General features: G+C 43.1%; 1 protein-coding gene across 1 annotated transcript in view; it reads right to left on the bottom strand.

Moving 5' to 3' along the window:
* Positions 1 to 3443: 3443 nt before the first annotated feature.
* DCAF5 (DDB1 and CUL4 associated factor 5) overlaps positions 3444 to 14896 on the bottom strand; it is a 96604-nt gene continuing 85151 nt past the window's right edge. The window contains exons 8-9 of the mRNA XM_008573714.1: positions 12936 to 13063; positions 3444 to 7192 (exon numbers count right to left, since the gene is read on the bottom strand). Of these exons, the coding sequence (XP_008571936.1) occupies positions 5426 to 7192; positions 12936 to 13063 (1895 nt within the window). The 3' untranslated portion in view covers positions 3444 to 5425. The remainder of the gene's footprint in view (positions 7193 to 12935; positions 13064 to 14896) is intronic.

Raw genomic sequence — 14896 nt, 5'->3', positions numbered from 1 at the left:
AGAAAAAAACAAATCAGACTAAACTAAGGTGGAGTCTTGGTGAGACTGGAAATGTTGGAAAACACTGACTCCGAGACATGAAGACAAAATAAGAAAGTGAAAAAAAGAGATACGAGTAGGCCCCAAATATTGTCACTAACTAGTCTAGAATAGTCAATTAGGGAGACGTATGTTATCCTCTGAAAGCCTATGCCAATCACTGATAACCACACACTCACCTGTTTTAGGTACACATTTAAGTATGCTGGTGTTCAGGTCATTCTATGATCTCCGTTTTTCATGGCATTTATGCATTCTAGCAAAGAGGTCTGCAAAGAGAATTTCTCCCAAACCAATCCTGCATTTTTATTGCCTTCCATTATAAATTACGTATTCTACTTGGGACTTTGGTTGGAGAATCTTAATGACTAAGTGTTTTAGAGGCCAATCCCATGACGTGTTGAATGCTAGTGCTATGGATCAAGGAAGCTGGTGAACCCACTTAGCACTTCATTTCTTCCATTGCAGTCTTCTTAATCTCTTTGCCCACAAATGTCTTCCCTCCCAGCTTCCCTAGACCATATGAACTCTTCCCCCTAAGGATTCTGGGCCAGCACCTGGATATCTTAGTGTTTTACCACCTTTCCCTAACTTTGGTGGGGAGATAGAGGGAGACTTGTAAGATAGCATTCTGTGCTTCAGCTGGAATATTCCATGAGCTCATGGCTTTGGGCCCATGAAAGAAATCATTTCCCAACTTTAGTAATTTGAAATACTAGATATCCCACTTCCTTACAACATGACTGTCTTGTAGATAAGTACTGCAGGACACCCTTCTGCACAGCTCAAGTAAACCCTGTTGTGAATTTAATCGAATAACTCCTGCTTGTCTCTGGTTATCTTGGTGCAGGGCCCGGTGAAGCTATCTTTTGCCTCTAAACCTCCATTCTAAGAAGCATTTTACCACCTTTGTACTAACAATGAAATGCAATTATGATGCAGATAGATCAGATTTTCTTTTCAAGTACACTCTCTTCTATTGCATATGAGAAGCACTGATCTTTTAAGAAATTCAAAATTTCTTTCATGTTAAGTTGGTAGACTGGCACAAAGTGAGTTACAGTTAGATAGGAAGAGTAAGTTCTGGTGCCCTAGAGTGACAACAGCTGATAATATTTCATTGTGTATTTCAAGATAGCTGGAAAAGAGGATCTTGAATGTTATACCCACAAAGAAATGATAAATGTTTAGGTGACAGATATGCTATTCTGATTAGATCATTTACAAAATATGCTTGTATTGAAACAAACTGTACACCATATACATGTACAATGAAAAATAAATTTAAAAAACAAATTGCTGGGCTGGCCTGTGGCTCACTTGGGAGTGTGTGGTGCTGATAACACCAAGGCCACGGGTTCGGATCCCTATATAGGGATGGCCAGTTAGCTCACTTGGGAGACAGTGGTGCTGACAACACCAAGTCAAGGGTTACAATCCCCTTACCGGTCATCTATAAAAAAAAAAAAAAAAAAATTACTAATGGGCTAGCTGGTTAGCTAAGTTGGTTAGCAAGGGTTCAGACCCCTATACCAGCCAGCCTCCAAAGAAGGGGAAAAAAATTACTTTCATGGTATTTGAATTCATGTTCATTCATTCCAATAATGAGTGCTCGAAGACAAACAAGCATTCACACTGGAATACTCCACCCGAGAGACTCACACAGCTTGTCCAAAGCCATTATCCTCCTGCAGTGGGCAAATCTGGGACTTGCTGAGCTTTACCTTGGAGTGTCAATTCTGGCACCTTGCCTTGCTTACATCACAAGGGAAGGATCTTCCTTTGGAAGTGTCTTTTCCTGACAAGGGTCGTGGTTGGCAAGAATTTTTCTGTTAACTACAGGAGGCAGCTTTACAGGCAAGATATGAGTTTTTTTTTTTTTTTTTAATAAAAGAGAAAGAGATTGCAATGCATGCCTGGGAAAAGCAATTTGATATTTGGAAACATCATTTCTTTGGGGGCTGTTTGTAACATCGCTTCACCGTATTGCTCCCTCAATTCCAACAAATACAAGTGTCAGTTCTAGGATCTCATTATCCTTAGGCCCTGTAGGCCTGGTAGAGGAGACCAAGTAGAAATCACCTTTACCCTGCATTTTGGTGTCCAGATGTGATCTTTGACCCAATACCTAGAAATGACAATGACCATTGTCATGGATGTGGACTACCACAGTTTTTCACCTAGTCTTCTAGTATCCAACGAGGCAAGAATTAAAACAGGAAAGAAATAAAGGAGAAGGGGTGTCTAAGCAACCAAGTCTTCCCTGGAAGAGAAGAGGAAGACATGAGAAGTGAGTAACAAGTTTATTTGCATATACACAAGAGAAGAGTTAACGTTGCTGGGTGAGAAGAGGCAGGGCTTGTGAGAAGGTAAGGCTTCAGCAGAGGAAGGCACCTTGACAGACAAACAAGAGACTCAGCTTATTAAAGCAAGCACAGCTGCAAACTTCATTTGCCCTAAGCCAACAACTCATTAACTCATTTTCCTGCTGTCCTAGAGAATCATTTGAAAACCAGGCGAAAAACAAAGTGAAGAGAAATGGTTTTATATATCTGGACCTGCCATTTAAAACTTTATGTACAGAAAGGCTGGCCCGTGGCTCACTTGGGAGAGTACGGTGCTGATAACACCAAGGCCATGGGTTCCAATCCCTATATAGGGATGGCCGGTTAGCTCACTTGAGGGAGCATGATGCTGACAGCACCAAGTCAAGGGTTAAGACCCCCTTACCAGTCATCTTTAAAAAAAAAAAAAAAAATTATGTACAGAAAAAAACAAGAGACACTTGCAAATAGTTCTTAATCTTATCAGTGCCATCTGTCCTGCTAGTAAAAATACCTATCATGGGAGAATTTGGAGATTACATGCACCTCCAAAGTTCAGGCCTCAATTCTACAAGAGTTTAGGCAAAGGAACCCTGGGAGTGGTTCCTGCCATGTTTCCAGGACACAGACACAAAATCTCTGGAAATGAGGGTGGACAGCACAGAAACAAGCATTTCTCGGCCTACTCCTGTGTGTATCTCATGGGGCCTATCTCTTGGGTAGGTGAACCTGGGAAACTGGGAAGAGTTTCTCAAAAGGAAGGCAGGCATCCTTGCTAAAAATAAAAATGATCTTTCTTGGCTTCAAAAGTTAACCATAATGAATTTTGACTGCTCTTTTGAATACCCTAATGAGATTAAGGCTTTTAACATGAGAAGACCAAGTTCTGCATTTGGGAAGTATAACCACCAAGTAGCTAATTCCCAAGGAAAGTTTAACTATTTACTCCTTTTCTCTAGGAAGATATGTGGAATATCCTTAGAGAATTCAGAAGAGGCTACCTGCTGATTAGACTTAAATAAAATAAAATATAAGGGTTAAGTATGCTGGCTAAGAAGGGGAAGAGAAACACACACTGAGTGATTATATCCTTTTTTGTATATAAAGGATTAAAAAATTCCAATTTAATACATTTTGGAAAAGCAAATGTAAAATGACTTGGGCTTATAAAACTGGAATTTACAATTATCTATAATAGTCAAAGACACATCATTGAACCATTTTGATTACAAATCCAAAGTAATTCTAGTGTTGGTTACAGAATCACTTTCCCGCTCCCCCAGTAAGAGTCCAGTTAATAAATTGTATGCATCCCCACTGCTAATCACAATCCTCCATCTCCTCCTAAAACTGTTTTCACACCCCACCCGCATCAACGTAACTAGGCACATCTTCCCTTCTGCAAAGCTTAGCGAGATGGTATCTCCTTTTGGCTTGCTTCAACTACCTTCCTTTTATTAATAACCTCCTCCCTCAGCACTGGATTCATCCAAGTCTTCAGCCTCCACAGATGTCTCCCCTTGGTCCCAGTTTCAGCAGGCGAGGACCTCCTCTAAAAGAAACACTGGGTCAGTGAGGCCATACTACCCATGCCTTAGGTCCTCCCTACACCAGTCCTGGGTCCCCTCTAGCACCTCTGCACTCAAGAAAGTTACATTGTTATCTCTCTCTCTTCATTTCTTGCCAGTATTCTGACATTTCATGACATCTACACCAACAAGATATCTGGTCATTCCTAAGTCTTCCAGTTTGGTACAATCCTTCATTGATAATCGAGTGACTGTAACCACCACTTCAATGTTGAAAAATCTCTTGGTCTATTCCCCTCTCAATCTTTATCTACCTCAATGAAACTGAGTCTCTTCTGGGAGCCAGGAGTCTTAAACCGGAGATTCCTCTCCCACACCCTCTGCCTCCCAACAGGCCTACTCAATGAGAATCTGTTACTTTAAGATGCCTACTGCTGTGCAAAGTCTAGTCAGACCTCCACAGCCTCTGTCAACTACAAGCCTGAAGATGCCAGTCTCACCAATTCTAACCAATGGTTTTTCATTGAATTAAATGAATATAGTACCACATTCTGCTCATCACTATACTTCTTTAACACACCTACAACACCCACTTTAGTAGTCTGAGCACAAAGCTCTTGAGAGCTGTCTCTTCCCTTTCTTTCAATATGCCTAGACTCCATCACATGGAGCCAAGAAAGCACCTGCTGGCCTTTTGAGTGCCTCTTGGGAACTAGCACCTAACTGGTTAAAGTGTGTTATCCAAAACTAATTATATTTTATGACCTCCCTACAGTACAAATTGCAGCATTGCTCAGTTTTTCAAAGAGTAAAATTTATCAGGGATCTATATTCTTTTCAATCTGATCTTAAGTGCTAACCTCTCATTAGCATTAAAAATGCTCTACTTTTAGTACGTTCACGTCAAATGCTCAATGAAGAAGTGCTACTTAGAGAAAGCATGGAAGTTTCTTTAAGAAAGAAACCATGCTTTCCTCTCCAGCATAGCCAATGGGCTGAAGGCCTGTTTCCATTCTCCTTTCCATTCTCCCTGCATAAATCTACAACTCACTGGCAACACACGATTTAACAGGCACTCATTATTAAGACCAGCACACCTATGGCATGTAAACAGGGTGAGAGGGCAAAAAATGCAGATCCACAGATCCTTTCCATGGAGAACTAAAAGAAAGGTCTTGGGAGACAAAGCACTCATACGTGCCAGTGTGCACACACACACAAAAACAAGTCAAACGTCTTAACAAGGGTTTACTTTCACAGAACCTTGCACAGGGACACTATGCTCAAGTCTCACTAGAAAGGAGTCACTTGGATTTTTTTTCCCTTTCTTAACAGAGCACAAGCTAACAGACAGCTAGACATTCAGATCCATTGTTACATGATGAATAGAAGGGAGCAGCATCAGACACAAAATTTCAGGCCCTGGTTTTATGTGCCTTTAATACTTGTTTTTCCTTTCCTCTGTGTTCACTAAACAGGATTTTTTTTTTGTAAGGCTACTTTTCGTAGCTTTTTGTTTTCCCTTCTTATGTATCATGTTTTTAATTTCTTCTCTGAGGAATTCTCTGAATCTGTATCTTCCAATTCAACTCGGTGCCTTTTGAGGCCACTGTGGCCATAAACAGCCTTGCTGCTGTCTGTGGCTGGGGGGTCAGTGGGGTCCTCTCTTGTTCCAGCACTCGGGGTCTCACAGGCCATTTCAGACCCACAACAATCTGTGTGTAGGAGTGTTCCTGTCAGGGATGAGTTATCATGGTCAGTGTCTGAATGTCCTGGGGAAGAGCAGGCCACCACCTCTAGCTCCCCAAAGTTCTGCCCATTGTTATGGGGGTGAGGGGGACGGGGGTGTAAGCGTCCATTGTTGTGGTTGGCACAGATGGTTTCAAGGCTCCTCTCCTCGCTGTCATCAGACTGGGTCCTGGGACAGTTGCCAGACCCGCTGTTCAGAGTGGAGCCAGATGCCTTGGGGACAGGAGGAGAGGGTGGCTCCTCAGCCCGGCTGCTCAGGACCTTGCTCAGAGCCTTTCCATTGAGCTTCTTGGTTTCAAAAGAGTGTTCTACAGAGCCACCAATGTTAGTGTCCTGAGAGGTGCCCTCTGGTGCCTCTGCCCAAGGGTGGCTGCTGTGCTCGTGGCCTGGGCCATTGCTGGGGTTTCTAGGCAAGTTCCCTTCTTTAAAAGCATCCTTGCTGCAGCCTTCAGGGGGCAGGTCCTGATTCCTCAGGGCCGTGGCTGTGTTTAGACAGGCTTCCTTACTGGAAGAAGGGGCTGGGTTGTCTTTGCGGCTGGTTCCTGCTCTCCCTTCATCTGCATCCCCTGTCACTAGGGAGGTCTCTCCATCTTTGTTATTTGAGTAGGAAATATAGGAGTAGCGGAGCCACTTGTAAGCTTTATAAATCTTTCGCTCAACTGATTCTATGTCAGAAGGTGGTGATGCCCGGCTTGGTTGAATCTCCAGAGTGGCAGTACTCCGCTCAGGAGAAGAGGTGGGGGAGGAGGAGAGGTCATCTACTTTGATCTGGGGGTAATCATAGTTGTCTTCTCCAATGTAAGTGTTGGTGGGCTTGATTGGGGCACTGGGCCTCTCTTCTCGGGGTGTCTTCTGTCGGCGCCGCATGGCATTCCGCTGCCGAGTGGAGGTTCGGCGTTCATTCAGTTCCTCCTCATCCTCTGAGCTGCTGGAGCTGCTGGAACTGCTGGATTCATCCTCAGGGCTAGGTGACCGTGGCCGAGGGAAGAGATCTGTGTCCAATTCAACCTCACAGGCGTTCTCTTCAGAATCAGACTCGTTGGAAAGGGCCAGAAGGCGTTTGTCCTGATAACGTCTCAGAGCAGACAGGCGCTGCTGGCGAGAGGCTGCATCCTCACATGTGGGTGTTGGCGGAGTTGATGCCACTGCGTTTGTCGTGGTGACCCGCAGGGGACCCAGGTGGAAGGCATTGTCAGCAGACTCATCTACTGTGGGAGGTGGGGAGCGGGGTAGGGAGGCCGAGGACTCTGAGTCAGTGTAGCCTGAGCGCTCACTGACCCCTGCATGAAGTTGGAGGATAGTGCTCTCACTGAGGTCACTGTCTGAGTCAGAGCTCCAGCCCTCAATCTCTCGGCGGACTAGGGAGTCAAAGAAGGCCATCATCCGGGGATCCTCCTGGACTGACTGGTTGGCATAGTCATGTGATAGGCCACTCCCACTGTTCAGCACAAGGCTGATGTACTCTTCATGGGTATAGAGGCAGCGGGAATCATCCTCAATCCGACCATCAAGGTCTCCAGTACATCCTGGCTGCTTATAGGGGCTCCAGATCTGCATAGAAGATGGAAAACAAAAGCAACAAGGACTGATTGGAAAGTATTCTACAGCTGGTGGTGAAGAAGAACAGCAAGGTAGAACGTCCCCAGACCCTCCCTGTCATTTAGCCAGGACTTGGTAACCAACTGTAAAAATATGTTCTTTACCAGACTAGATCATGTGGGTTGCATATGAAAACTGAGGTTTCTAGAGTCAGATGCAGGAACAAGCAAGGTCTAGGACATAGTATTAGCCTAGTGTCAAGAGACCTTAGGCCCAGGATAATCACAGACTGTCTCCCCCACAGTCTCCCTCCCCTTCAGTTTCCTCTGTTAGTAGCTTAGAAATTATAATCATAATCTGAGAGGATAGAGGATGACTTGAAGATTGGCCGATGTGTTAAAAACTTTCAGAAAACTGAGGCTGTGCAGAGAGGTACCACTTTTCCAAAGTGAAAACAGACCCAGCAGTTAAGTCCCCTGAGACAGTTAATATTTCAGCCTATAGCTCCAATTCTCCCTAACTGCAACATTTCTATTTTTAACTAATGGGAATTGCTTACTAGAGCTTGATAAGAATAACCAACTGCCTACACTGCACTTCCCTCTTGGACATGCAGGCAGCAGTTACCCAGGAAACTGGGTCCTCTTAACCAGGGCTGCTGGCTTGCTCCTCCACTCCTCTGTTAGCTACAGGAATAGGCAAGACAACTCCTCAAGGAGAAAGTGACTGTAGCCTCATCCCTTAACATAACACTCTTCCACTCCACAGTCAATGACATGGGCTCACGGATAAAAGGTGGCAGAACTAGGATTCAAACTCAGGTCTCTCTGAACCAAAGGCCCAAAATCACAGGTTGGGTAAATTATGCAAAAATCAAGTTCAAGGTAATTAAGCTGTCACTGCAAATGAGAATGATTAGCTCCACCTGACTACCAGACTGGTCCACAGAGCAGCACAGAGAAGCTCAGTTACATCAGCCTGTAGCCATGGAAACTCAGATGAAATTCCAGGCAATTTTCTTGCCTGACAGGCTTGTGTCTATCTTTAGTGGCACCCAACCCAGAAAACAGTGGCCCCTCATACCCCATCCTCCACCAAGACAAATGCTTTGTTCCCCCAAAGCTATGTAAGGACAAATTCACCTCCCTGTGGTAACTTTCCTGAGGTTCATTCCCACCATGCTTGGCAATTCCCGGGAGTTGGTGTCTCTTTGGAGGACCCACAGTTCAAAAAGGGCTGAAGAAACCTTCTAGATAGCTTCTCTCCTCCAATTTCCAACTCAAATTCAATCCTCCCTCAATGTGTTCCCTGCTCATAACTCCTCAGATGTTCTTTCCTCTGCAGCTACATAATCTCACCCAGGAGAGTTTTAAGCAGTGGCTCTCAAACTTTGGAGTGTACAAAAATCACCTGTAGTTACAATGTTGAATCGTGAACCCCAATCTTAGAGATGCTGATTTAGTAAGTCACAGACAGGTATCAGGAACTATACATTTTTAACAAGAACTCAGGGGGTGAGTAAGTAGGTGGACCAACTTCTAAGAAATACTGGAATATAGTTAGCACAAAATAAGTAGCAGAAAATAAAGGATTTGTCTGAAGAGATCCTCTGGTTCTTTGTGAGATTCAATGTTTGGGAAACATTAAGACACATCTTCTCAAGAGACTCAAGCTATAAATGACTATCTCTGCAAACAGATGTCTAAGGAAATAAGAGTTTGGTGATTTAGAAAGGAAGCCAAGGGGCCCAAGAAAGCAGAGCCCTTTGGGTGTTTTTTGGGTCTTATTTTTAATTCTGAGCCAATCTCTCACCTACTCAGGTTAAAAAAAAAATGGTAAAATGTTATTAACCATGTTCTCTAATATAAAGATAAATCTATTTGTACTTCATAGAAACTCAGAATTTGTTAACAGTGCAAAATAATGATGGTGAGATGCTGGCCTAACTACTCGACAAGCCAGTTTTTAAGTTCTACCACCCCCATTTTCACTTCAGGAATGAAAATCATAACACTGAAAGTCAGCTTTTGTCTGGGCTCTGGAATGTATTAAGCTGAGGTAGACCGTTCATTCCTGAAGCTTGGAGTAATGGAACAAAACACAGGATCAAGAGGCAGGGGACTTGAGAATAGGTTCCCACGTAGCTCCTAGCTAGCCAGTGACCTTGGGTGAGGCTCAGCTCCCTCATCTAAACAGTAAAGTATATGAGTCTCATCCAGTCCTAAGATTCAGAGCAAAACAAAACCCCCATCCCAGACCACCAGTCTTCAGTTCTCAAGGGGCTCGTAGTACAGAGGTGTGGGAGTAGGTAGAACAGGTGGGAGCCCCAGCCCCACCACTTCCCATGTAAAAATGAGGATGATGAAATGACATAACCTATATCCAAGCACCAATAAATGTGGTGCTTTCTCTTTCATTTGGCAATTGAATACATCAACCAAAAAGTCTCACCCTCAGAGAGACTTTTGAATATCAGAAGTATTGACTGTCCCTATTATCTTGGTCCTCCCTCATCCTTAAAATATCAATTTCAAACATTTGTGAAATTGTTCATTTCTTTACTCTGAAAGTCAACAACTCAGAAGTGAAGCCATGAAAAAACAACTTCCTGTTACATGTTAATTAACGGTGACTACACATGTCTCCTCTTGGGAAAAGACTGAGCAGCTTTTTCTCTAAGCTCAGTCAAGAGCTTAGCTCAAGGGATGCTGAGGAAAAGGATGCAGTTCAATTCTTATTCAAACATTATCAAAATAGAAAGCAATTAAGTGACAAGTGTTTGAGCTACACAAGTGAGCATGACATGCTTGATGTAGCAGCTCTAAGCCCTCTTCTCTCTTTGTGCTATTACACTGACTTTAGAAATTTGTGAGAAAAACTACACTGATAAGGTCCTAAATTGATACTGAGTGGTTGCCACACTCTCTAAATCTGGCTTCCAAGATCCTCTGGGCCTGCCTCCAGCCTATCTTCCCAGCCTTACATCCTAGTCCTCCCTTTTCTTCCTCTTCACTTTGGCTAACCATGATCATTTTCAGAACAGGTCCCATGCTTTCTTGCTTCTGAGTATTATTCATAAGCACAATGTTTGGTACACAGTAAATGGTGAATAAATATTTGTGATCCAGTGAAATAAATAAATATCCATTCCCTTTATTTGGAACATTCTTCTTATTTTACTCCTCTCCTTCATTTTGAAGTCTTTATCTAGTCTTCAAAATCTAGTTCAAATATGAACTTACACTGAATAACCCCAATTGAGGAAAAAATCTCCAGCCTCCCATAGCACTTCGTTTATATCTCTTATACATCTACCACATTTCCCATTATCTACATTTCTTGTCTTTCCTACTGGGTCAGCAATTCCTAGGGAGACCTGTGTTATTTTTCTTCATCTTTGTGTTCCCCATAGGGATAAGCACAAATGGCACACAGTAGGTATATCACAAATATTGGGTGAATAAACAAATATTGGTCTTTGAGGAAAAAATGTCAGGGTTTGCCATGTGTCCCCCAATATGTTCAGCTATGAAATGAACCCCCTCTTTTGCTAAATGGGCATTTAGGGGGATAGAAGATGTTATGGGTGAGAAGAGGCTGTCCCTTGGAGGGACTCTTCTCCTCCAATCTAGAAAGGTAGCAATAAAGGACAAGGACAGGGAGAAGGTGAAGTGAAAAGAGATGGAGAGAGAAAAGCAGGTCTCAGACTGGAATAGAACATGGTGGGTGATGCTCTTTGAGCCACGAATCCTCTCAGAAATCGCAAGCAGGAAAGTGACATTTACTAAAATAGTCAGAAATTGTCAGGCACAGGTAATTCAGAAGGCACTCCTGGGTGGCAAGTCACTGTTAATGTCCTCACTCCTTTTGGGATGATGCAGGCACAGGCAAGGGCAGTGTTCCAATAGACACATGCGGCTGGCAGGTCTCATCCTCCTCCTTCCCACCTCCTTTCCCACAATGCTATAACGCCACACCATGCCCAATCAGCCTGTGAATGGGGAAAACACTGGCAAGATAGCAAAGCTACAACTCTAGACCTTTTTGCTTTCCTTCTCACCATGGTCATCTGTACGGACTCAAGGTTTCAAATGGCTGAACGGGCCTCCTGGTAGGGCAGGGTTCAGGTCCCATGGGAACCTGGGAGCAGTGAGTTCCACAGTTCAATCTGGATAACCTCACAAAGAAAACATTTTCTTTTATTTCTCCTCTGAGAACTTGGCTGCTTTCCAACTTATGACCTTTAAGGTAAGGACTTTAGTTGACTAAACAATAACTAGGGAAACTTAGCATAGAAGCATTCCAGAGCACATGACCAACAGGCACATCTCTTCTAAAGGAGATGCCCAAGGAGACAGCTTTCTGAGAAAGAGAATCACGTCAATGGCCTAGAGAAGACATGTTACAGTGCCAATCCATTACTCACAGGCCAAAGCAGAGGGAAGAGCCATGCAAAGGACAGGGCCATTTCAAAGCTGGCCTAAGTAAAGGACTACTGAGATGGTCAAACCTAGCAGGGACATCAAGCTGCCCACTGTTTTCCCACTAGCATGACAAATGTGGTGGTATACCAGGAAGAAGAGACGACAGGGCTCAATCCAAGCTTTAACACTAATTAGCTGTGAGACTTTGGACAGTTCATTTATAAGTTCATTTATAATCTCATCATCTATAAAAAGAAAAAGTCAGTAAAAATGATCTGGAAGTCCTGTTCTAACCCTGTGGGGAAATGTGTGCAGCCATGAAATTCAGCCCTGATTCACAGGACCCACAGCCTAAACCAAGGAGGTTGGACTAAGAGCTAATACAAATATTGACCCACACACCAACAGTATATTTCTGACAGCTGCCCTGCCAACAAACACAACTTGACTTAACTCTGGATAGTTTTTTGGTTTTTTTAAAAAAGGACAAAAGAAAATGAAAATTACTAAATCAGCATAAACCAATTTTTACTTTTTCTCTGAAATCTCTCTCAGGTTTTTGATGTCATTTTTTAAAAACTGAGGAATTTTAACTTTTGTTTAGAACATCATTTATCCTCACTTACAAGTCAAGTTATCACATGGTCCTCAAGAATTCATCATTTGCCCTGAACCCTCATTTCCTCAGATATGGGAAAGGGTTACTAGCAACTGGTCTGTGAGTAATGGGGAGTGGGCCACCCTTCTGTGGACAGAGGCCAGGCGGGGTCCCTCTGTTGCAGCTATAAAAATATTCCTTGGCAGAGGTGAGTTCATTCAGCCAATGTGCAATTGATGCAAATATTTTGTATTCATATCCAAGTAGCGTCAATCACAACCATGTGCAATAGTTTTTTGATATGTCCTAAAACAATTTAGCTATGGTTCTGGCAATCACTTAGTTATATCTGTACCATATTGGGACAGCAATTAATGCAAAGTGCACACTGAGTAACTGAGGGGACAGTGGCTCTCCTAACCTCTAAATGAGGTTTGGAAAGCACAAATCATCACACTCAAAATCAAAGGCCATTGGAAATGTAGCAGCATATAAGGTAGTGTCTAGAAGACGTCCTCTGTTTCAAAGCCTACTGACTAGTTTTTAAAAAAGGTTCTGAATAGAGGGTTTTAAACCACTTTTTAATATAATTTTCCAATATTTTGTAATGTCAAAAGCAATGAGAACTTTGATATACTTTTAGTATGTTTAGATATGAGGTCCCACATCTAGTTTCTTCTAATTATGAATTGTAATAATTTCTCTAGAAGGACAGAAAGGGAAGGTGCCTCACCTTGATAATCTTTTCTACACCAGAAGAGCAGATCATGTAGGTGTGGGGATTAAATCGAACCTGGTTAACAATTGACCGATGCCCTTTCAGCACCATGAAGGCTCCGTTGACCACCCTACCAATGCCACCTGGGAAAACAGAAGGAAACAAAAATCAAATGATAAAATGGATGAAAGTAAATAGGTTCCAATAAAGGCAGATAAACAGCTCTGAATGGGAGCTGAGATTTTTTATTAACTGCACCACCAACAGAATGCTTAATCTTACAGATAAAGTTGCTATGGAGAGAGAAAAGATGAAACACCTCTCAACATATGTCCTCTTACCAAGAGCCTTTATTTAGCCTTTAAGCATTGCCCACGCCCAACCACTGCAACTCCATTGTCAATGAAACCAAAGCCACCTAAAATATTTCTCAAGTTTTTGATCTCCAAGATAGAATCCGAGTGTTGCCAATCATGAGCAAACTGAGACTGAACTGCCTGGGAATAGTGAGGCAGCTGAGCCAGTGCCATGGAGAACCAGAAGTATATAATGACTTACATGCACACAAAAAATCTGTGATCCTTTTGCCCTCAATTTCTATGATGAAGATAGCAAACAAAACAAAAAGCAAAACCACTGCGAAAAAAAATGGAGAGAATCCTTCCGCCCCCTACCTCCCTCCCAATAGCAGGGAGAAATAAGGATAAAGAAAGGAGATTTGGATCACTTTCATAATAAGCAGGGTCCGTGTATGGAGAATTTGAATTAGAGACTGGGCCTTAAAGGAACCAGGTATAGATTAAAGTCAAGAGGCTTTCGATAGAAAGCTGTATTTTAGAGATCATCCTGTAGGCTTTTTTCTTCAGTGAATGAGAAAAGCAAAAGAGGCCTGGAATTTACAACAAAGATCAACTCCTAGGCAGTCTGAGTGCACTGGGTTCCTAGGGTGGGGTGAGAGGAAGGGAAGGTGACCTGGGCCTACTTAAAATAAAAATAAACTTAAGAGAGTTAGGGAAGAGGGATCCATGGGAATCTAAGGAACCTAAAACTGTTGTCTCAGTACAGTGATCTCACCACCCCCAAGGAGTTCCTTTGGGTTTATTTCTTTATTTTTTCACCCCTGATCTTCAGCAGAATAGTTCTTTTCCAGATAAGGCTAATTTGACAAGTACCATTTCTGCTCTTGGGTCTCCTCTGAATTCTACTTTTCTAGCATCCTACTCCTACCCCTGTCCCCACTGGGTGGTCAGTAGCAAAGCAACTTTGGGTTAAACCTAGTATCAAACTCGTTTAATCCTACTGCCTCCAAGAAAAGGAATTTAAGAGACTTATCCCAAGTCATACAGCTAGTAAAAATGGTTCAGTCAAGATCTGAACCAGAGTCTGTTTGGCTAAATGCCTAATATGCTTCCTACCACATCAGCTGCCTTTAGGAGATGGAAAGGTTTGAATAGGAATGGAGTCAGAAAACTTATAACTGATTTCTAAATCTTTCTAGCAGTTATCAGATAGGTTGGCTTTCTTTTTTTTTTTTTTTTTTTTTTGGCTTTTTGTCTTTTTTTTCCGAGTCCGGCAACGGATCGCAACCCTTAGTGTTGCCCCCGTACCGGACCGGGGACCGGCAACGGGATCGCAAGCCTCGGTGTTGCTCCCGCGCCTCGCTCAGCCAGTGAGCGGGAGCCGGTCGGTTTGTGGGATCCGAACCCTCGGACGGGAGCGCCACCGCGCTTCCCAAGCGGCGCACTATCCAGTGCGCCACCGGGCCGGCCCGAGGTTGGCTTTCTTTTGAAGTCCAAGTCAAATGAGGGGAGGGGACATTCTATCCAATGGTATCCTGAGCACAAGCTCTATATTATCACCACGGGACATTTCATCACACTGCCAACACTGAATACTCCACGAGAGTAGAAGTGATCTGGTTTTTTTTTTTTTTTTTTTTTTTTTTTTTTTTTTTTTTTCCGTGTCTGGCAACGGAT

This window comes from Galeopterus variegatus, unplaced genomic scaffold, assembly GCF_000696425.1.
Source record: "Galeopterus variegatus unplaced genomic scaffold, G_variegatus-3.0.2 Scaffold958, whole genome shotgun sequence".
In the NCBI taxonomy this organism is placed as follows: Eukaryota; Metazoa; Chordata; class Mammalia; order Dermoptera; family Cynocephalidae; genus Galeopterus; species Galeopterus variegatus.
The sequence above is the reverse complement of the archived record's forward strand: the minus strand, read 5'-3'. Positions and strand labels throughout refer to the sequence as shown.